The 24,045-nt window shown below is 44.1% G+C and overlaps 1 protein-coding gene across 2 annotated transcripts in view; it reads left to right on the top strand.

Moving 5' to 3' along the window:
- The first annotated feature begins 12,056 nt into the window (after positions 1 to 12,056).
- cwc15 (CWC15 spliceosome associated protein homolog) overlaps positions 12,057 to 24,045 on the top strand; it is a 40,973-nt gene continuing 28,984 nt past the window's right edge. The window contains exons 1-4 of one of the 2 annotated variants that reach the window (XM_059964636.1): positions 12,057 to 12,164; positions 14,988 to 15,145; positions 16,916 to 17,028; positions 21,152 to 21,234. In XM_059964636.1, the coding sequence (XP_059820619.1) occupies positions 15,015 to 15,145; positions 16,916 to 17,028; positions 21,152 to 21,234 (327 nt within the window). In that variant the 5' untranslated portion in view covers positions 12,057 to 12,164; positions 14,988 to 15,014. Of the gene's footprint in view, positions 12,165 to 12,618; positions 12,638 to 14,987; positions 15,146 to 16,915; positions 17,029 to 21,151; positions 21,235 to 24,045 lie in introns of those variants that run through there. The other variant, XM_059964637.1, reaches the window with a different exon arrangement.

The following is a 24,045-nucleotide window of genomic DNA, read 5'->3' as shown; positions in this document are numbered from 1 at the left end:
CTGCTTGGGAGGTCGGCCTCTGCGCCGAGGTGCCGGAAACTCGGCCGGTTGCGCCAGGTCCACATGGGCCGGTTTGAGGCGGTCCACCGTGAAAACCTCCTCCTTCCCCCCAACGTCCAGCACGAACGTGGACCCGTTGTTCCGGAGCACCATAAACGGCCCCTCGTATGGCCGCTGCAGCGGTGGCCGATGCCCGCCCCTTCGTACAAACACAAACTTACAGTTCTGTAGGTCTTTGGGTACGCAGGTCGGGTGCCGCCCATGCTGTGAAGTGGGTATGGGGGCCAGGTTACCGAGCTTCTCGTGTAGTCTGCCCAGGACTGCTGCGGGTTCTTCCTCTTGCCCCCTTGGGGCTGGTAGGAACTCCCCGGGGACGACCAGGGGCGCGCCGTATACCGACTCGGCCGACGAGGCGTGCAGGTCGTCCTTGGGCGCTGTGCGGATGCCGAGTAGGACCCAGGGAAGCTCGTCCGCCCAGTTGGCTCCTCGCAGGCGGGCCATAAGGGCCGACTTCAGGTGACGGTGGAAACGCTCCACTAGCCGTTCGACTGGTAGGTGGTTGTGTGGTGCAGCTGAGTCCCCAAAAGGCTGGCCATAGCTGACCACAGGCTGGAGGTGAACTGGGCGCCTCTGTCGGAGGTAATGTGGGCTGGTACACCAAAGCGAGATATCCAGGTGGCGATCAGGGCTCGGGCGCAAGATTCGGAGGTGGTGTCGGTGAGCGGGACCGCCTCTGGCCATCTTGTGAACCGGTCCACGATAGTCAGGAGGTAACGCGCTCCGCGCGACACTGGCAGGGGGCCCATGATATCCACATGAATGTGGTAGAAACGCCGGTGGGCGGGATGGAACTGCTGCGGTGGGGCTTTGGTGTGCCGCTGCACCTTGGCCGTCTGGCAGTGCATGCACGTTCTGGCCCATTCACTGACCTGTTTGCGGAGTCCGTGCCAAATGAACCTGCTGGAAACCATCCGGACAGTTGTCCGGATGGAGGGATGTGCCAAGTTATGAATGGAGTCGAAAACGCGGCGCCGCCATGCTGTCGGGACGACTGGACGGGGCTGGCCGGTGGTGACGTCACAGAGTAGGGTCCTCTCACCCGGGCCCACGGTGAGGTCCTGGAGCTGCAGACCGGAGACTGCGGTCCTGTAACTCGGAATCTCCTCATCCGCCTGCTGCGCCTCTGCCAGTGCCTCAAAGTCTACCCCTTGGGAAAGGGCATGAACGGTAGGGCGAGAGAGCGCATCCGCCACGACATTGTCCTTACCCGAGACGTGCCGGACATCCGTCGTGTATTCAGAGATGTAGGACAGGTGGCGTTGCTGGCGGGATGACCAGGGGTCGGATGCTTTCGTAAACGTAAAGGTAAGCGGTTTGTGGTCCGTGAACGCGGTGAAGGGCCGACCTTCTAGGAAGTACCTGAAATGCCGGATTGCCAGGTAGAGCGCCAACAGTTCCCGGTCGAAAGCACTGTACTTAAGCTCGGGTGGTCGCAGGTGTTTGCTGAAAAACGCCAGGGGTTGCCAGCGACCTGTGATGAGCTGCTCCAGCACCCCACCGACTGCCGTGTTGGATGCGTCCACTGTGAGGGCGGTAGGGGTGTCCATTCTGGGATGTACTAGCATTGCGGCGTCTGCCAAAGCTTCCTTCGTTTGAACGAAAGCGGCGGCGGACTCCTCGTCCCAGGTAATGTCCTTGCTCGGACCCGACATCAGGGCGAACAGGGGGCACATGATCCGGGCAGCTGAAGGGAGGAAGCGGCGGTAGAAATTGACCATACCTACGAATTCCTGAAGGCCTTTGATCGTGGTGGGTCGGGGGAAGTGGCGGACCGCATCTACCTTAGCGGGCAGAGGGGTTGCCCCGTCTTTAGTAATTCTGTGGCCCAGGAAGTCAATGGTATCGAGTCCGAACTGGCATTTGGCAGGGTTGATTGTAAGACCGTACTCACTCAGTCGGGCGCAGAGTTGACGGAGGTGGGACAGATGCTCCTGACGACTGCCGCTGGCTATGAGGATGTCATCCAAATAGATGAACGCGAAGTCCAGGTCCCGTCCCACCGCGCCCATTAACCGCTGGAACGTCTGTGCGGCATTCTTCAGGCCGAACGGCATGCGGAGGAACTCGAAAAGGCCGAATGGGGTGATGAGAGCCGTTTTGGGGACGTCGTCAGGATGCATCGGGATTTGATGGTATCCCCGGACGAGATCTACCTTGGAGAAGATCCGTGCGCCGTGCAGGTTTGCCGCAAAGTCCTGAATGTGCGGCACAGGGTAGCGGTCCGGTGTGGTAGCCTCGTTCAGCCTGCGGTAGTCGCCGCACGGTCTCCAGCCCCCCGTCGCTTTGGGCACCATGTGCAGGGGGGAGGCTCATGGGCTGTCGGACCGCCGGATGATCCCCAATTCCTCCATCCTCTGGAACTCCTCCTTCGCCAGTCGGAGCTTGTCCGGGGGAAGCCGCCGAGCACGGGCATGGAGGGGTGGTCCCTGGGTCGGGATGTGGTGCTGTACGCCGTGCCTGGGCATGGCTGCTGTGAACTGCGGTGCCAGAACCAATGGGAACTCCGCCAGGACCCTGGTGAAGTCGTTGTCGGACAGCGTGATGGAGCCGAGGTGAGGGGCCGGCAACTGGGCTGCACCCAGGGAGAACGTCTGAAAGGTCTCGGCGTGTACCAGTCTCTTCCTGGGCAGGTCGACCAGCAGGCTGTGAGCCCGCAAAAAATCCGCACCCAGAAACGGTTGGGCTATGGCGGCCAGTGTGAAGTCCCACGTGAACTGGCTGGAGCTGAACTGTAGCTGCACCTGACGGGTGCCATAGGTCCTTACGGTGCTGCCATTCACGGCCCTCAGGGGGGGACCCGCTGCCCTGCTGCGGGTGTCGTAACTCGTCGGAGGTAAAACGCTGATCTCAGCCCCAGTATCGACCAAAAACCGGCGTCCCGACCTTCTATCCCACACATACAGGAGGCTATCCCGATGGCCAGCCGCCGTAGCCATCAGCGGCGGCTGGCCCTGGCCTTTCCCGGGAACTTGCAGGGCGGGCGACAACGGCGGGCTTCTGCACCCCACCGCTGGTGGTAGAAGCACCAGTGTTCATTGGGCCGGGGGTTAGCGGGCTCTGCGGCCGGGCCTGGACTGGTTTGCTGCTGGGAGCGGGGCTGGGAGATCCGTGCGATGGACGCCCCGCTCACCTTTTTGGCGTTCCACAGCAAGTCCGCCCGGGCTGCCACCTTCCGGGGGTCACTGAAATCCGCGTCGGACAGCAGCAGGCGGATGTCCTTGGGCAGCTGCTCCAGGAATGCCTGCTCAAACATGAGGCAGGGTGTGTGTTCGTCGGCGAGAGACAACATCTCATTCATTAAAGCCGATGGAGGTCTGACGCCCAAGCCATCCAGGTGCAGTAAACGGGCAGCCCGCTTGCGCCGTGAGAGTCCGACAGTCCTGAGGAGCAGGGCTTTGAATTCCGTGTACTTGCCGTCTGCCAGGGGCGACTGTACGAACTCCGCAACCTGGGCCGCTGTGTCCTGGTCGAGGGAGCTCACCACGTAGTAGTAGAGGGTGTCTTCTGAGGTGATCTGGCGAACGTGGAATTGGGCTTCGGCTTGCTGGAACCATAGGTCCGGGCGCTGTGCCCAGAAACCTGGCAGTTTCAACGAAACCGCATGAACAGAGGCGGCGTCGGTTCTGGTCCAAAAATCGTTTGGACCGTCGGGGTCACCAATTGTAGTGGTGTGCTACATGCAGCGCTAAAATTACGACACGGAGTCGGTAACTGCAGTCGAAGGAAAAAAACTTTATTCGAAAACTTCAGCCTCACTTTTAAGCCTCTGTCAACCGGCCCCCCATGGCGCAGAGGCTCCAAAGCTCTGTGCTCGCAAACCCCCGTAGGCTAATTGTGAGTCGGTTCGGATACGGTAGGAAATGGGTCGCCACAACATGGCCATTGTCTCTTGGAGACAGATTTGCGGATTGAGATGCTCTGCTACGTGAATGCCCTCGGGCAAAGTGGACTGGTTGAGGGAGAGATTGCATAACCTCCAACCTGATTGACATCTATGAACCTTCGAGTCAGAATAAAAGAGGGGCTGTAGGAACAACCCCTCAGACGCACCAGAAGAAACGTTAAGCGACCACGTAACAGCAGACGGTCATCGGAAACCAAGCTACGTGCGTTCAATTCCGTGGCTGGAATTGGTGGCTGAAACCACGGAAAACAGCTTTTTAGCTAACAACGGGGAAACCGCTCCCCTGACTCAACGGATTGACATCATAAAAGACTTGGGCAAGTTTAAACTGCGTCACTTTTAAACCCAACAATGCTGCAGCTTGAACGAACTGATAGTGACTTATCTTTCCATCGGACAATACAGTAACCCCTAGACAACGAGAGTTATTTCTTATCGGTTATTATTATACCCGTGCTTAGATTTAGTGTTGACGACGTATATTATCTGTATGTTTGCATTAATCTTCTTTTTCTGCCCTTTATCAATAAATACTTTTAAAAATAGTACCATCAGACTTCAACGGACCTCTCTATCTTTGCTGGTAAGTGATCCAGTTACGGGAATTTCGTAACAATATTATAAATATTTGATCTTCATTGCCACTTAACTGATTACAATGATTTTGTAATCACGTCATCTCTTGCTAATTCGCCGTTCTCTTAGACTTTGCTCAAAGTTTTAATGTTTGAAAAACAATGTGACACTTCTGTCACAAACAACAGAAAATCTGCAGATGCTGGAAATCCAGAGCAAGACACAAAATGCTGGAGGAACTCGGCAGGTCAGGCAGCATCAATGGAAAAGAGTGAACAGTCAATGTTTTCGGCCAAGACCTTTTGGCAGGACATTTCTGTATTTAGCGTATGAGAAGTCTGGTCTGAAAGAATTGTATTATTTCTGGCCCTGTCCGTGTATTATTGCCATTCACTACTGTAGTACAGTGTTTGCGATCACAACTCCCATACTCTAATCATGTAGTGACACAAATCTTGTGAATTAGGCTATGGTGTTCAATGGGGTAAAGTTCGGAATCTGCCCTTTTGAATGGTCTTGGCCACATTTCTCCAGCTCACAGCCTTACTGAGATATTGCGGTCCCACTTTATGTACCTTCAGGCAGAGGGTCAGCTTTTGCCTGAGCTATTATAACGTCATAACTTTCCCTTCTACTGATTGCAGTGCTTGAGGTTGGACTTAAGCAACAGGCGACAGACCGTGGTCGTTAATCCGTAATGAAAATGGCAGAAGCAGACCAAAGGAAAGAGAAATGTAGACAGTATAGAGTGGAGTACTGTATCTGAAATAGGATCTATACCAGCTCCAAGCAACCAGTGTGTCTGTTGTGTGAAAATGTTTTTTCAAATGAGGCAATAAAATCATCCCGGCTCCTTGAAGGTTTGAAGAGAAAACAGTCTGATAATGCAAACAATAACTTGGCTTATTTTCCGCCACTTTGTGAAAGGTTTCAGAAACAGAAAACACTTCAAAACATGTTTGCCAGCTCTTCTCAACAAAACAGTGATGGCTTATGTGCTTCATACAACATTTCATTGTTCAATGCTGAATCTGCAAAGACCCAGAGAAATGGAAAGAACTGATTCTGCCAACAGTAAGAGAGGCCTGAGTACAGTTCTGCATAAGTCACCAGGCCAAATAATCAAAGCACTTCCACTCAGCGACAACTGTGATCGAGGATGAATAGCAGAAGACACATTGTGGAACATACTTGGGAATACAGGTGTCCCCCGTTTTTCGAACGTTCGCTTTACGACAACTCGCTGTTAGGAAAGACCTACATTAGGACCTGTTTTCGCTAACCAAAGAGGATTTTCACTTTTACGAAAAAAAGACGCCCATTTTATATGTGTGTTTACCCCAAGAAAGACTATAATGACTGTGAAGCCTTGTGTGGCAGTTATTTGCACATGCGTGTACGTGCATATGCGTGTATGTGTGTAGGCATGTACGTGCTGATTTTTTTTCTCCAAATTGATTTTGGCTCGCTGTCTTCCTGAGTTTGATAAGTGAAACTACACCGTACCTACAATATTTCTACTTCATATAGGGTGTATATTTATCAGATCATTCCTGCTTTTACTAAGCAATGAAGGCATATTTGAGAGGTCAGATAATAAGTTATACTTCTAAAATTAAGAAGGAATATATGTTAGAAATAGATCAATTGGAAAAAGAGATTACAAAATTAGAAAAAGAATCTCAAAGATTCCTGTTTTTACTATATGTTAGTGTTATTTTAGGTTTTATGTGTTAATTGGTAGGGTTTTTTTGGGTCTGGGAACACTCAAAAATTTTTTCCATATAGGTTAATGGTAATTGCTTCTTCGCTTTACGACATTTTGGTTTACAAACGGTTTCATAGGAACGCTGCACCTTTGGATTGCGGAGGAAACCTGTATAGAAATTGCTCAGCAGTTGGAAGCGTCAACTTTGCCAGGCAATGAATCTTTGCTTCTTGGTTATGTTCACTTCATAAAAGATGAAAACATGGTTCAAGAGTTGTCATTTGCAAGGGGACAGATCCTGAAGGTTGAGTTTATTTCAAGCTGTTGAGCAATTTTTCAAAGAGAAGGACATTCCACTCACCAACATTCTTGCTTGGACAACAGATGGGGCACCATCAATGACAGGACGTCACTGTCGGGTTGTTAATTTCTTGGAAAAAGCTGTACCTAACGTATTTACTATTCAGTGTGTAATTCACAGAAAACAACTAGCCGCAAAAAACTTCAGTGATCAGCTGCAAAAATCATTAAATACTGTTATTACAGCAGTAAACAAAATCAAGTTCAATGCTTTCAAATCGCGACTATTTCGAGAGCTTTATATTAAACACGATTAACAGTTTGAATGCTTGCTATTGCATAAAGAAGTCAGACAGCTCTCAAAGGGAAACTGCCTGTGATGTTTTTATGTGCTTTTTGAAACCGTAATAACATTATTTGAAGACTCGAATGCTTCATGCAGTAATCTATTCAAGAATATTAGGCATTACATTGCATATTTGTCAGAATTATTTGCAAAGTTGGATGAAATCGTTGTCGTCGATATTGGGGGATGGTGCAGAGCATACCCAGATGTCAGTCTTGCAGGATGTTCAACTGAACTTTATTGATCCCCCTGCTTGTACAGTATGTCAGGGGTCACCAACCTTTTTTGCACCGCGGACCAGTTTAATATTGACAATATTCTTGTGGACTGGCCGACCGGGGGGTGGGGGGGGGGGGGGTTGTTAAGCATGACCGGAATACAGCGATACTCAGAGGAGTAAATACAAAGTAGACGTCCCTCCCCACAGATCTCCCACCTGGTACTTATCCCTGCAAGTGTAAGTGCTGTACCTGTCCCTACACCTCCTCTCTTACCACCATTCAGGGCCCCAAACAGTCCTTCCAGACAACACTTCACTTGTGAGTCTGTTGGGGTAATTATTGCATCCGGTGCTCCTGGTGCAGCCTCCTCTACATCAGTGAGACCTGACGCAGATTGGGGGACCAGTTCGTTGAGCACCTCCACTCCGTCCGGCACAACAGACAGGATCTCCCAGTTGCCACCCACTTCAACTCTGCTTCACTTTCCCATTCGGGTATGTCCATACATGGCCTCCTCTACTGCCATGATGTAGAGGAGCAACACCTCATATACTGTCTGGGTAGTCTCCAGCCCCTTGGTATGAACATCGAATTCTCCAACTTCTGGTAATTCCCTCCCTCTCCCTTCCACCATCCCACTTACACTCTGCCTCCTCTTCTAGCTGCCTATCACCTCTCTCATGATTATGCCGCCTTCTACTATCCATAGTGCTTTCCCCTTACATTCCTTCTTCTCTCCGGCCTATCCCCTCCCTGTTTCCCCTCCCCCACCCCTTGATCTTTCCTCTGATTGGTTTTTCACCTGGCACCTTCCACCCTCCTCCAACCTTCTTTATAGGGCCCCTGCCCACTCCTTCTTCAGTCCTGACAATGAGTCTCGGTCCGAAAAGTTGACTGCTCATTTCAACGGATGCTGCCCGGCCTGCTGAGTTCTTCCAGCTTGTTTGTAAGTGTTGAGATCCTTGAAGGAGGTTCCTTATGTCCAGTCTATTCCGCAATTTAGTTTACGTAGCTTTCAGCACTTGCTTCTGTCCCGCTTGGTCACGTTTTTTTCTGCTCAAAAAACTGAAAGGGTTTGTCTTTAAGTGCAGAGTGCTTGGACTCAAGGTACTGAAGCAGTTTTGAGGGCTTCATTGCCTCAATAGACAGCCTCCGGGCCTGAACTCCAGCCTCCTGCCCGCCCACTGCCAAACGCCTTGGCCAGGTGTGGCTGGTCGTGGGTGAGGTGAGAGGACAAGGTCAGGGCCGCGGCGGTCGCAATCCGGAGAGAGTGACCGACTGAGCGAGGAGTGTGACAGGATGTGCCTGCCCCCCCATAGAATCTATCGGCAGACAAATGTTTGGCTCGAGGGATGACTTTCAGTAGATCACAGCGAGGTAGCTGTTCTGCTACTTACGAAACCCTGAGCCCGAATTAGGTCGTCTGTGAATATTTTAGCACAGGGTTCCCCATGAACATTCAGTGTGGTAAACAGGTTTAGAGGCGGCGCCTATCTGTCTGCGCTCCGGGCTGGTAGCAATGGCACTTCCCGCAGGTCGCACGAGGCTAACCAGTGATCCCTGGCGTGAGGGTATCAGTGCGTTTAGGTGACTGATGACTGATTCAAGTTCAACAGTGGGCGTGACAGGGAATGAGGAAAGGTGCAGCTGACTCATATCGCTTCATATTGACAAATCATATTGTTTCCTCGCGGCTCAGTAGCACATGCTTTGCAGCCCGGTGGTTGGGGACCACTGCAGTATGTGAACCCCTCCCATGTGGGATTGGCTAACTGAGTGGCACAGGAACAACCTATTAACTACCACAACACAAATAAATCTTCAATTGCAAGGAAATGATGTGAATCTTATCAAAGTCAAATTAGTCATCTCCACATTTCTGTCCAAGCTGACTCTATTTAAGTGCAACACTGGCTTTCACAACCTTTTAGAATTTCCACACCTCTCTGAGTTGGAAGAGAAAGAAAGAATACCAGATGATGATCTTCAAGTATACTGCGCCCAACTAGGACAGCTGCATAAAGACATGTCAGAGAGATTTCAGGGTCTTCTCATGATCTAAGTTCCAGATTGGGTAACAAATCCATTCCTGAATGCTTGCAATGACGTATTAACAGGAAGGGTGGAGGAAGAACTGATCTCACTGCAAAATGACTTTGAGCTGAAGCCAAGGTTCAAACAATCATATCAAGACTTTTGGTTGCAGAAAAAAAGTGCCAAATGCCATCCTGCACCATGGAAAAAAGTAAAAATTTCCCCCTCCCCCAACTACTTTCAAACCTCTTACTATCTTTCCTTTCAGTTAGTCCTGACGAAGGGTCTCGGCCCGAAACATCAACAGTGCTTCTCCTTATAAATGCTACCTGGCCTGTTGTGTTCCACCAGCATTTTGTGTGTGTTGTTTCAAGATTTTCTTTATTGTCTTTCCCACAACATATTTAGTGAAGTGCAGTTTCAGTGCAGTTGCCCAATTTCTTTCAAAACAATGAAACAGATCATAAATTACTGAACATGGGGTACTGAGACTGTTTTTGAGTGACATTCAGCTGATATCATTGCTCCAAGGCTTTGAAAGGTGAAGAGCAATGTAGTGAATGATTGGAGTACTAATGTACGCTCTAAAATTATTTTTACTATAATAAGGAGATAAGGTGAGAGAGGGAAATGGGAATGGGGAAAGGTGAAGGAGGAGGAGGCATTACCAGAAGTTTGAGAAATCGAAGTTCATACCATTGGCCCGAAACGTCGACTATGTTCCTTTCCATAGATGCTGCCTGGCCTGCTGGGCTCCCCCAGCATTTTCTGTGTGTTGCTCTGGATTTCCAGCATCTGCGGATTTTCTCTTGTTTGTCCTGACAGACCCATCCTGTTGTCTACTGAAAGCACTGGTATAGCCCACAGGCTCCACTCAACCTTGGAAAGAATTCCTTCAGCTTCCGTGCAATCTAGCTCACTAGCTACCTTACCATGGTTGGTATAAGGAGCTGGATGGACTTCGTAAAGCCTGGGTGTGTCATTTTCATTTAACACTATTTTCCCTTGATACGTTTGAGTTTTCCAATGCCATCCTTGAACACTTTCCTCATCCAGTACCTTTTCTTAATTTGCTTTCAGTTGACTGAATGTGGCATGCAAATGGATCTCCAATCGAGTTGTAGATGTCTCAGCCAATCACAGTCCCACTACGCTGGCCCATGTGTTTTTACCACCTACCCAATGTGGCTTGTTGGTTGTTGTATTTCACTGTTATGAATATCATTTTCACAGGAGCTATCTTTTCTTCAGTATAAGTACTTAGTTGGATATTTGCAGGCTTCAGTTCCGTATCTTTGAAATGCCGTTCAAACTCATTTTGTGGAATGACTGAAACAGCCGAGTAAGTGTTCAATTCCATTTTAAATAATTTGCCCTTCAATTCTGGTGAAGGCCACATTGCTTGTCTCTTGTTAATTCCTGCATTGTAAATCTGAAGGCTACTCAGTCCTGTGCCACTCTCATCCTTATCAGATTTCTCATCAACAGCATGTAGAATAGTGCTCCTTTTGAAAGTGCAACTTGACTTTTTATCTTTTTCACTTCCTGTTCAGTCCATTTATTTTTGTCTGACAGACATGTTCTTTGTATGTGTCCTACTGTTGTGTATTTAATGCTTCTATAATATTTGAGTAATCCTGTGTGTGTGTGTGTGTGTGTGTATTAAGTTTGATAAAGCATTCTTGTTCACTCAAATCATTCATTATGAGCTATATATAAATATGTGAATTGTATGTCATCATGCTACCAAATGCTATCTGCGTGCCTCGCTTAATGTAAACTCAACGCGAGACCCACATTCCCAGACTCTCCTGTCTTCCTTTGAATTAGTTTAATGTTTTGAAGTTATAAAATATAATGTCTACTTTGTTGCATTTTCTGCAAGTTTTGCCTGTAAACCTGCATTGGTCTGGTGTATGTGAGCCCCCTGCCACAATGAGAACACGATTTGTTCAGCCAGGCTGCTTTCTGTTTAGATATTGCAATTTTGTTCATGCTCACCCTCTTTCCAGACTGCAACTCAATGTGTTTCTGTCAGCTGTTTCCATTGATATGGCAATTTCAAATGTATCTTTTTATGCTTCAGTTAGGAGTCATTTTTGAATGCTTTCTTGGATCATTTCTCAGTGCACCATTAAGCCCATCTGACAATGCTTGGATAATTTCTTCAATCAACCACATGAGCTGAAATGGTCTCCCCTTTTATTTGATCCCACTTATGAAACTTAAACCATTCTGTAATCAACAATGGTTTTGGTTATAAGTGTTCGTGCATTATGTTCATGAACAGCAGAGCTCATTTTGGCTGGTTTGTTTGGAACAGTTAAAGTTCTAAGCAAACTGTATGCTTTTCCATCCATTGTACTCACCAGCACTGACACTCATTTTCATCAGCTATTTCAGTTGCTTCGAACTATTGCTCAATTTGTTCAGTATACACCATCCTGTTATCTGTTGTGCAATTGAATGCATCTGTCTTTGTGATGTAGCTAGTCATTTCTGCTTTTTATTATCATCATCCAGTTCTCACTTTTTATAAAACCTTGTCTGTACTCATTGCTTCTTAATTTCGTCCTTTTTCTGCCTTTTTTGACACCTCACATATTGCACTTTTCCAGAGGCAAATTAAACCAAGCCAATATTTTAAAAAAACCGTAGGAGCCTGGTTATTTGTCTATCTTGTTTTTCTTTCCCTTTTTTCTTAGCGAGGCGCTCACACACGACGTACAGCTTTTACATACTTCTTACATATAATGAATGATGCAAAGAATACTTAATCAAACAATGTGTTCAGGACATTACTAAAATATTGAATACATTTCCATTCTGTCTGGAGGAAGGGTCTTGACCCGCAGAGATGAAGCGGCAGCTCGGTGCCTGCTTGTGCGAAACCGCGTTGGTTCGCTTCGCCAATCGGCCGCCGTAGCGCGGGGCATTGTGGGCAAGCGAGCACTGGCTCCGGCCTGAAACGGGGCCGTTGTTCAGTAGCCGGCGGCCGGTCGGTCGGTCTAGCAGGTAACTGGTACTCCCGACACCGGGCTTGCGGGGGCGGGGGCGGGGGCGGGGGCAGGGGCAGGGGCAGGGGCAGGGGCAGGGGCAGGGGCAGGGGCAGGGGCAGGGTCTGGGTCTGGGTCTGGGTCTGGGTCTGGGCTGGGAAGACCGTGTACGCGAGTGGGGGGAAATGGGGCGGCCCTGGCATTCGAATAGCTGAAGCTGGTTTCCGGATCTGTGGGTTGGCGGCGTGTGGTGAACAATGATATTCATTAGGAGACAAACATTACCTAGGATTTCTGTAAGGACGATTATCAAAGTGCGTGTATGTCACAAGGTATACTACCTTGAGTTTCATTTCCGTACAGGTACTTGCAGGAAAATAAATAACAATAGAATTATGAAAAGCTGTGCATAAACAACGACTGTCAGTGTGCAAAGGAAGAAAAATTGTGCAAATAAAAAGAATAACAGCATGAAATGTAAATGTCTTGAAAGTAAGTTTGTGGGTTGTGGAATCAGATCAGGGTTGAGGTGAGTGAAGCTATCCACGTTGGTTCAGTGAAGCTGATGGTTGTGGGGTAATAATTGTTCCTGAATCTGATGGTATGGGACCTAAGGCTCCTGTACCTTCTACGCCAACACAGTAGTGAGAAAAGAGCATGGCTTGGATGATGGTGGTCCTTGATGATGGATGCTGCTTTCTTGTGGCTGTGTTCCTTGTAAATGTGCACAGTAGGGGGGAGGACTCTGCTTGTGATGGACTGGGCTGCACCCACCATTTTCTGTAGACATTTCCATTCCTGGGCATAGTTGTTTCTATACCTGGCCGTGATGCAGCCAATCAGGATACTTTACATCTATAGGGTTGGTCAAGGTTTTAGATGATGTGCAAGTCTACACAAACTAATAACAAAGTCAATGCACCCTGTAGTTTCAACCTAGAATTTTCAGCTCATTTGCAAGTTAGTTACTAAGCACACTTATTTCTCAATTAGTGATGAGAGTTTATCACAGAGATTATACTTTGCTGTGTATTGTTTAGCAGACTGCAGCCTGGCAGTAGCTGCCCCAGCTCTCAACCAAAGGCCAAGAGATAAAGACAGTACCATGGTTAACTCCATGTCATCCTGCTGCCTATCTTTTGTCTCTCTGTCCTGAATTAATCATCAAAATTCTTGAGTTTGAAATGAAAATTGGAAATACTGTTGATGTTCAGATAACATCTGTACAGGGGAAATGTGTTAATGTTTCAGGTCAACAGAATATTAACTTAGAAAGTTACCTGGGTTTTCATAAAACAGGATAAATCCATTATGGGTAATTTGCTCCTTATTGGCTTAATCTCAAATAGGATTTACACATCAAAAACTGTTTGACTCAGTTTTGTAATATTGTCACATCTTTGGATGACAGGCCCAGAATAAAGCACTTACCCCTGTTGTAGATTCTGACAAATAGGTTTAAAAACATGGGGGGGGGGGGGGGAATGAGAATCCTTGTCAGAAGTTCTTCCATAAATGATTTGCAGAAATTTCAGGGTTAAAATATTGATCTTTCAATGTCAGATATTAGTCAACCTGTTAACAAGGTAAGGTTTGCCACTAGGTTGAGCTGTGTTGGCTTGTTCAGTCTCTGTGAATAAAAATCCAACGTTATTAGTGGGTGTTTATTATTCTACCCTGAACACTCACTTTGGTTGGATGGAACCAGACTGCAAAATAATTAATGAACTTGGCATTGAATGGGAGTAATCTCAATGGAGGAAAATTGTCAAAAAATGTATAAGACCTATAAAAGCAAACTATAATAATTACAGGATATTAGAATTGTACCAGTACTTCCTTGGGTCAAAAGTCTATACACGATAATGTTTAAAGTAGAGCTGAACTGATAATACGTGGTTAGTTTGGCTGCCAATAAAGAGAAAGTGGTAGGAAAAACTTTTGTTATTTGCTATGAAATGTGATGTCCCAAAACTCCGCCCACCCAAAGTTGCTTAGCTCTGCTAAATAATGTGCAAGTGTACAAGAGGTGGGTTGAACCAATGAAGAATTTAAGTTAACACTGTTAGGGAATAAGCTATTTCCAATGCAACACACACAGAATGCTGGAGGGACTCAGCAAGTCAGGCAGTGTCTATTGAAATGAATAAATAGTCGACGTTTCAGGCCGAGACCATTTATCGGGAGCTATTTTCAATGTTTTTTTAATACTGTGCCTATTAACTTCTTTTACCACAGTGATATTTTTGTATAAAAATGTAAAGGCAAAATACTGATGCAAATGCAGAGAGTACTTAGTGGGCCAGTAAACATTCACTGAAAGCACAGAGACTTGGTGTGACTTGTATTTCCAGCATCTGCATGCTTTTTCTTGTTTGTAATATTTCAGGTCATTGTTCTTATGAAGATTGAGTTTATTTTTCCCATATTGAGAGAAGGAAGTGACCAATCCCCAAAGCACACTTCTAAGATGATGGTAAAAGCAAATACATAACAGTGTGCCAGAGGCAGTTAGACAGATGTGTAAAGGAAAACAGAACCTGTCCAGGTAGATGGGATTGGTTAGATTGGCAACATGGTTGGAGCAGACAAGGTTGGCTAAGAGGACACTGCTGTGCTGTGCTGTGCTGTGCTGTTCTGTTGAACTGTAAAACAAATTATCTTCACTGGTACAGCTTGACCTGTTGGGTCTTCATAACATTTCTGTTCTTGTAATGATATTTAAGCATGGTTTAGAATAATTATTTACTTGGTTGAAAGTATTTCTTTGTCTTTAGGAAGTATAATCTTTTGTCCTGCATATGCTTTGATAAATACTGACTTATCTTTCGTTCTCTACAAGTAAACATTTTATATTGGGCATTTAAAAATGACAACTGCTGCTCGACCAACTTTTGAACCAGCGAGAGGAGGGAAGGGAAAAGGAGAAGGAGATCTGAGTCAACTTTCCAAGCAGTACTCAAGTCGTGACCTTCCGTCGCATACTAAAATAAAATACAGGTTAGAAGATGCTGTTCTTTGTGAGTGTTTTCTTTTCATTCAAGCTTTATTCGATTGTGCAACAAATTAATTGACCAGTGATAGTCTTTGACAACATAATTCTGTCTGTGAAATTTTCTTGCTGAACAAGAATATGGTATTTAATTGAATATTTAAATGATAAATGAAAAGATGAATATGTGGTAAACATTTTATGTTTCCTGATAGAAATAAAATAAGCAAGTAATCCTGAGCCACTTCTATGATGTGCATTTATAACTTATTCAAAATATTGAGATCCAAGCAAATGCTTTGGAGAAATTAAAGAAATATAGCTTATTTGTTATATTTTTGATATGTTTGCTGTACCCTAAAAATAGGCAGTGATATTTTCCATTTTAGTAGTGAGCTAGCAGGAGAGCAGAGTTGGTAGAATGTTGGTAAATGCTTGAGTCCCCTTCAATAGCTTTTTAATCTTCCTGTAATGTGGCAAAGAGAATAGAAATGATAGGGTTGGTGGAATGATTAAAGAAAAACAACTAGATATTCCAGGCTGCTGTTAAAGTTTTGAAATCTTTCACAAATATCACCTTGGTAATTTATTAAAATTATAATGTTCTCATTCAGGTGTAAGAACTCTGAACTAAACACTAAGTTTAAACCGTAGTCAATGAGGCACGATCGCCGTAAGATTAACCGTTTACTGTTCACTCTTCCACATTAACGTATGGTGAAAACTGTTGATAAAAACAATACAAAATATATACAGTATTTGTTTCCTTCTTGACGTCACATTTATATCATAAATACTTGTAAAAGTAAAACTACAACAAACTATATTACAGTAAAGTACAACATACAGTCAGAATCTACCTACGCCATCAATTGGCTTTAAATACACTTCACAAACTATCCAGCGACGCTTTCAATAACACAAGAAAATAAATTTTATCAACTGTCATTACTTTTAACAGAATCAGCGTTAACATTTTTACTTCAACATATTGATTATCTTATAAACTTACAGCGTTGCTTCTATGATGTTTCTTAGTGCGTAGAATGAAAAATTTTCCCGCACTGATCCTGCACACACAAGCCCCCTCCTTCCCGTTTCCCCAAACCGGTATTTTCCCACAAGACGCAGTGAAACCGGGTGTGACGTCATGTCATTCAGTGATACATCACAGGCAACGAATTTACTTTCAACAACCTTAACTTTAACTAGAAAATAATTACAAACGAATTACTAAAGTGAAAATGTAATAAAGCTAAACAAATGCCTTAAGGGCAACACAAAAATATTGCTTAGTAATAAAGATATAAAGGACATGCAGTTGATTCCTTTTCACCTGGTCAGTTGCTCAGCATTATAGTGCAGACAGCACTGCTAACAACACCTTGCACAGAGTGAGAGTATTCCCATTGATCTTTAAAATAGGTGCAGAGCTGCTAGGGCTGGGGTTCCCAACCTCAGGTCCATGGACCACTTTGTTAATGGTAGAGATCCATGGCATAAAAAAGGTTGGGAACCCCTATTCTAGGGGAGATGTTGTAGTCTATGTATCAATGGTTGCACTGGACAGAGGAGTAATACACCAAGTCACAGCTGCAGAGATTATCTTTGCTGAATGGAGCAGCAGTCTTAAAAGGTTAAAAGCATATCAGGAATCAACTAGTCTGAGATACGGCTATCTTCTGGTCCCTGAGACTGGTAGATTGTACTACCTTGGTTTCAAATGAAATGCCTTCTGCGTAGATGTATCAGTCCCTCACAACAATACGTACTTGCAGACAGCCGACCCAGGATGTGCCCGAAGAGCTGCGTGGCCGTGACTTCCGCAGGGATCTGGAGGAGAGAGAACGCGTGGCGGTGCGCGAAAAGAACAGAGACCGACCACCCAGAGGTATGAAGTAACTCTCTTTTCTGAACTTCAGATTTGTTCTGGAATTAAAATTAAATTTTAATAGTGTTCTGTTCAGTTCCTGTCTGCCATAATTACAGGAATGTTATAACGATATTAAAGGGGGTTCAGAAAAGATTTAAGTGGCATGAAGAGAAACTTCTACTTTTATTCAGTTTCTGTTTAGGCTTCAGGAGGGGATTACATAAATAAATGGGAAAAAATTTACATGATTTGGGAGAAAGCTAGTTCCACTAGTGAGTTGATCCAGTAGAAAGCCAGCAAGGACGTGATAGGAGAAACAGCACCTTCTGTGCTGTGACCAGTCTGATTCTCTGCCTTTGATCCTCAGCTGTGCCACCTCTGACCATCTAGGTAATCAGATGTTGCCATATACAACCCCGAGATGTGTTTATCTGTGGACATATTAAATAAATCCATCCTAGAATAATAACCATAATAGAATCAATGAAGGACTGCACCAACTTCAGCGTTCAACCGGTGGGGAAAAGACAAACTGTGCAAATACATCAAGAAAGAAACAATAGTAATAAATTAATAAGCAATAGATATTGAGAACATGAGATGAAGAGTCCTTTAAAGTGAGCCCATAGGTTGTGGGAGCATTTCAATGAAGGGGCAAATGAATTTGAGTGAACTTATCCCCTTTGATTCAAGAGCCTGATGGTTGAGAGGTAATCACTGTTCCTGAACCTGTTGGTGTGAGTCTTAAGGCTCCTGTACCTCCTTCCTGATGGCAGCAGCGAGAAGAGAGCATGGCCTGGGTGGTGGGGATGCCGATGATGGATGCCGCTTTCCTGTGATAGTGTTCCGTGCAGATGTGCTCAGTGGTGGGGAGGGTTTTACCCGTGATGAATATTGAAAGACAATTGTATATTTTTTTCCACATCATATTGCATATGTCAAATCTTTGCCTAATTACGTAATATACAGTGGCATGCAAAAGTTTGGGCGCTCCTGGTCAAAGTTTCTGTTACTGCGAATAGCTAAGTGAGTAAAAGATGACCTGATTTCCAAAAGGCATAAAGTTAAAGATGACACATTTCTTAATATTTTAAGGAAGATTACTTTTTTATTTCCATCTTTTACAGTTTCAAAATAATAAAAAAGGAAAAGGGCCCGAAACAGAAGTTTGGGCACCCTGCATGGTCAGTACTTAGTAACACCCCCTTGGGCAAGTATCACAGCTTGTAAACACTTTCTATATCCAGCTAGGAGTCTTTCAATTCTTGTTTGGGGGATTTTCGCCCATCCTTCCCTGCAAAAGGCTTCTAGTTCTGTGAGATTCTTGGGCCGTATTACATGCACTGCTCTTTTGAGGTCTATCCACAGATTTTTGATGCTGTTTAGGTTGGGGGACTGTGAGGGCCATGGCAAAACCTTCAGCTTGCGCCTCTTGAGGTAGTCCATTGTGGATTTTGAAGTGTGTTTAGGATCATTATCCTGTTGTAGAAGCCATTCTCTTTTCACCTTCAGCTTTTTTACAGACGGTGTGATGTTTGCTTCCAGAATTTGCTGGTATTTAATTGAATTCATTCTTCCCTCTACCAGTGAAATGTTCCCCGTGCCATTGGCTGAAACACAAGCCCAAAGCATGATCAATCCAGCCCCGTGCCTAACAGTTGGAGAGGTGTTCTTTTCATGAAATTCTGCACCCTTTTTTCTCCAAACATACCTTTGCTCAGTGCGGCCAAAAAGTTCTATTTTAACTTCATCAGTCTGCAGGACTTGTTTCTGAAATGCAGCAGGCTTGTTTTGATGTTCCTTTGCAAACTTCTGATGTTGAATTTTGTGATGAGGATGCAGGAAAGGTTTTCTTCTGATGACTCTTCCATGAAGGTCATATTTGATAAGGTGTCACTGCGCAGTAGAACAAGTGCATCACCGCTCTAGAGTCTGCTAAATCTTCCTGAAGGTCTTTTGCAGTCAAATGGGGGTTTTGATTTGCCTTTCTAGCAATCCTACGAGCAGTTCTCTCAGAAAGTTTTCTTGGCCTTCCAAGACCTCAACTTGACCTCCATTGTTCCTATTAACTACTATTTCTTAATTACATTACAAACTGAGGAAACGGCTACCTGAAAACACTTTGCTATCTTCTTATAGCCTTCTCCTGCTTTGTGGGCATCATTTGTATTTTAATTTTCAGAGTGCTAGGCAGCTGCCTAGAGGAGCCCATGGCTGCTGATTGTTGGGACAAGGTTTGAGGAGTCAGGGTATTTATAAAGCTTTGAAATTTGCATCAAAAATGTGCCCAAACTTTTGCATGGTGCTCCTTTACTTTTTTTTCACTCTAAAATTGTACAAAACAAAAATAATACGCTAATCTTACTTAAAATGTTGAAAAGAATGTGTCATCTTTAACTTAATGACTTTTGGAAATCAGGTCATCTTCTACTCACTTAACTATTCACAGTAACAGAAATTTTGACCAGGGGTGCCCAAACTTTTGCATGCCACTGTATATCTTCAATCAAAATAGAACTTAATAGAATCTGGATATTGAGAGAATTGAGGGAAATAGTGATAATGCTGGAAAACAGCGCTAAAGGTAAATGATGAACCGTGATCTTTATAACTAGTTGGACAATCGCAAAGGGCTGCACGGTCCTGTCCTGCTCTTGTATCTTATTATTATATGTCCTTCTGTAGGCTGTCCAATTTATTGTCCTCATATTTTTGTCATGATCACCTTTAGAAACTATAACTTTATTGCCCACTTTCAAGTAATTTATATAAATTTTAAGAAGTTGAGGCCCAGTGTGGCCTCTCAATCATTACAACTTGCCAACCAGATAAAGTCCTAATTTTTCCTTCTCTTAGCCAGCCTGTCTTCAATCTGTATAAATATGTTGATTTCAAAACTACATGATTTTATTTTCTGCAGTAATTCTGCATCACTATTTTAATGAATCTGGAAATCTTATGTACCTTTATCCAAAACATGCTTCTCTCAAAACTATGCTGGCTTTGTCTGGTTATCTTGAATATTTCTGGGTGCTGTGCTATGATGTCTATAATAATAGCTTAATTTTTTTCCCTTTTGACAAATGTTAGGCTAGTGGGCCTGTAGTGTCCCTTTTTAAAGAAGCTGCATTGATAAATAACAAATGAAATGGTACCTCCTCCATGTGTGGGGATATAAGAAAAATAAAACTAGCTTTTTCATTAACTACTTTCAATTCTGATGGTCTGAAGGCTTTTCATTCTAATTTTGGTGGAGTCTCAGGTTCACTATTTTCTAATATTGGGAACAAAGCTTACTTGGGTAGTTTATCATGCTTATTGCATAAGATTAATCATAAGCATGATGTAATGTAGAGAGCAAATGGAGAAGATATTTGTTTCAGCTGCAAACTTGTTTGGTCATGAAGAGACTTTTCAACAACAGATGGGAAAGGTGAAAATTTACTTTTTTATTTGTGCCTTTTTATGTAGTACTATTCCTAACTACAGGATTTCACAAACTTCATTAAGATCACTTAAATAATGAGTAAATAGAGTAAGCCTCTGATATCCAGTTCAACTTCTAGTTCACCAGGGCTGCAGTGAGTTTGCAGGACATGGGCTTTTCCACTGAGTTTCATGCTTAAACATCAGGATTTTCTTTAAAGTTCACTGTAGCCCTGTTTCTTGAGTTTAAACTCAAGAAAGCCGCATTTCCCATGCTCTCTCTTTAAGATTGTTGAGTCCCATATCCTACATTCCTTTTAAGTTTGCTGGCTTCACTGGACAAGTTATAGCACTGCTGTTTAGCATCTTAGAAGAGAGAAATGCAAAGTTTGTTGATGTGTCAGTTGGATTTATTTTCAATAGTCAAGAAAATCTGCCACCACTGTTTTGAGGTGTGGAAAGATCTATTACACCTCAGCTTAAAACATTTTAAATGACTGTAGCTCCAGTGATGCCATACTTCCGAAGTATTCTACTGAATGCCAGTGCTGATTCCCTGTTTAAGTTTCTGACATGAGATGTTGAGTCCACAACCTTCTGCCTAGGATGTGAGAATAGTACTGACTGGTAAGCTAAGGCGATCCCTTGACAGATAGAGCAGCAGTCCACTTACTGCTTTTTCAAATAAGTAATTTCTTTGTGGTTTTGCTTGTAGAACACACAACATCGTCTTCAAAGAGGCCAAGGCTGGACCAGATACCTGCAGCAAACCTTGATGCTGATGATCCACTGACAGATGTAGGTTATGACATATACATTTTGTTTGCTTAATAGAACATCTCCAATTTTCTGGTCATTTTCCCCTTATCTGTGTACTGCATGGTTTTTGAAGACTTCACCAAAAGGTGGCTGGTAAATTGAAAGAGACACCACCTCAGACATATTCTTCAGGAGTGTAAATAAGATCATCTTAATTCCTGGATCTCCAGAGGAAGTTTCACCCTGTTCAAGTAATCAGTGTGCTCTGCTATTTTGAGGGAAGACCAAATTTACTATCTGAACCACCTCAGTGAACCACCCATGTATTTTTATTTAACTAGGTTCTTGTAATTTTTGTAATATTTAATAACAGAAATATCTTTTTTTGCTCCGCCATTCAATCATGGGCTGATCCATTTCTTCCAGTCATCCCCACTCCCATACCCTTTGATGCCCTGGCTAATCAATCTCTGCCTTAAAATGCACCCAATGACTTGGCCTCCGCAACTGCTCGTGGCAACAAATTCCACAGATTTCCCACCCTCTGACTAAAGTAATTTCTTTGCATCTTTGTTTTAAGTGAGCATCCTTCAATCCTGAAGTCATGCCTTCTTGTCCTAGACTCCCCTACCATGGGAAATAACTTTGCCATATCTAATCTGTACAGGCCTTTTAACATTTGGAATGTTTCTATGAGATTCTCCCCCCCCCCCCCCCCCCCACAATTCTCCTGAGCTCCAGGGAATACAGCCCAGGAACTGCCAGATGTTCCTCATACAGTGACCCTTTCATCTCCACACTGCTTAACTTGCTTTTACTTTCATTGCCTATTCTTTGTGACATTCATCATATCTCCTGTATTCCAACGATCTCAACAGCCTAACATTCTTTAGAAGCATTCATGCCACCTCTGGTGATGTGGAAGTTGCTTATTTGGTCCATTTAAAAATCAGCTGTCACTGAGAATCCTGTAATTGTCTTAGGACTTTGTAGTGACAGAAACAAATCACCCAAGACATCTGAAGCAATGAACATGGTGAGTGCCATCGGCCCTCAAGATTGGGCAGTGGTGGATCTCCTAGGATTATAGAAGTACAGGTTCCCTCCCATCCAAAGGTAGAGCGGTTCTATGAAATGTCGTAAAGCGAAGAAGCATTTACCATTAACTTATATGGGAAAAATTATTGAGCGTTCCCAGACCCAAAAAATAACCTACCAAATAACACAAAACCTAAAATAACACTAACATAGTAAAGGCAGGAATGATATGATAAATGCACAGCCTATATAAAGTAGAAATATTGTATGTATGGTGTAGTTTCATTTATCAAAATCGGGAAGACAAAATCGATTTGGAGAAAAATATATCGGCACGTACACATGTACATGCTTATGCACGTATATGCATAAGTAAGTACACGCATGTGTACACAACTGCCCGCACAAGGCTTCACGGTCACGGTAGTCTTTCTCAGGGTAAACACACGTATAAAGCAGGTGTCTTTTTTTCATAAAAGTGAAAATCCTCTGGTTAGCGAAAACAGGTATTAATGTAGGTCTTTCGTAACAGCAAGCTGTCGTAAAGCAAGCGTTCGAAAAACGGGGGCCACCTGTATAGAAAAACTCTGATAACCCATTGCTCAGCATCTGGTTCACTTGTTAGTTAAAAGTTTATGCTAGGAGTTTGGAGGGCTAGCAGGTTTCAGTCTTCAGGGCCCAGCACTGAATTCATTAATTTCAGATAACTTGTGGCTTCTCTGTTTGTATTGGGATTGGCCAGTTCTTCAGTTTCTTTATCCACCTATAATATTGGCTCTTTTCTGTTCCCATAGACACTGCTGGATGTGCATTTAGGACCAAGAACACTGACAGTCATTTTTGACAAGCTGAAACTCACTAAATTGTCTTTGTATTTAAAGGATTCACTGAAAACATTATATATTGTGCAACATCCAAACCGTGAAATAAATATGTAGGAATAACATCCAACAGTCTCAAAAATCTGGTTATCCCCCACCACTGATGTAGTAACTGCAGTTAGGCTGTGTGGATCTGACTGACAGTCCCGAGGTGAAATTTTTGCCTTGCTGCAATTCTGAAGTAGAATCTAATATAATTATTGTGCACTGTCAGATGCATTGGATTAGAGGGGTGTATTTCATGAGTGACCCTCCTTTCCCCAAGAGTCTTGTTTTCCCATCATTCTGTGTCTGGTCTGAAAAATCACAGGATGCTTTTTCTGTTAGTAATAGAGGTAATTATTGATTGGGATTCACTCCTCTGCCCTTCAGTAGGATTGTGCCATGGAGTGTTCAACCAGAGCTACAGAGCTGATGTAGTGTCGTTTAATTTCAGTCTCTGTGTACTGTACTGGATTATCAGTGAGGACTTTTTGTAAGTTACTGCTGCTTGAATTGTATCACACTGGGCAGGAATGTAAACAAATAAGACATTACTGATAAAATGAAAGGTAGGACAAGAGCACTAAAGGCATTGAAAAAAACTGCAGATGTTAGAAATGTAAGTAAAAACAGAAGATCCTGAAAACATCAGATCGAGCAGCAACTGTGGAAAGGGAATCAAAATAAGATGCTTCAGTATAAATGTGTAAGAAAATACTTAAGAAAGAAATCAGGAGGGCTAAAAGAAGACATGAGGTTGCTTTGGCAGTCAGAGTGAAGGATAATCCTAAGAGCTTCTACAGGTATGTTAAGAGCAAAAGGATAGTAAGGGATAAAATTGGTCCTCTTGAAGATCAGAGTGGTCGGCTATGTGTGGACCCAAAAGAAATGGGAGAGATATTAAATGGGTTTTTTGCATCTGTATTTACCAAGGAAACTGGAATGGAGT

This window comes from Hypanus sabinus, chromosome 3 (assembly GCF_030144855.1).
Source record: "Hypanus sabinus isolate sHypSab1 chromosome 3, sHypSab1.hap1, whole genome shotgun sequence".
Classification (NCBI taxonomy): domain Eukaryota; kingdom Metazoa; phylum Chordata; class Chondrichthyes; order Myliobatiformes; family Dasyatidae; genus Hypanus; species Hypanus sabinus.
Note: the sequence above shows the minus strand (reverse complement) of the source record. Positions and strands in the feature narration are given on the sequence as shown.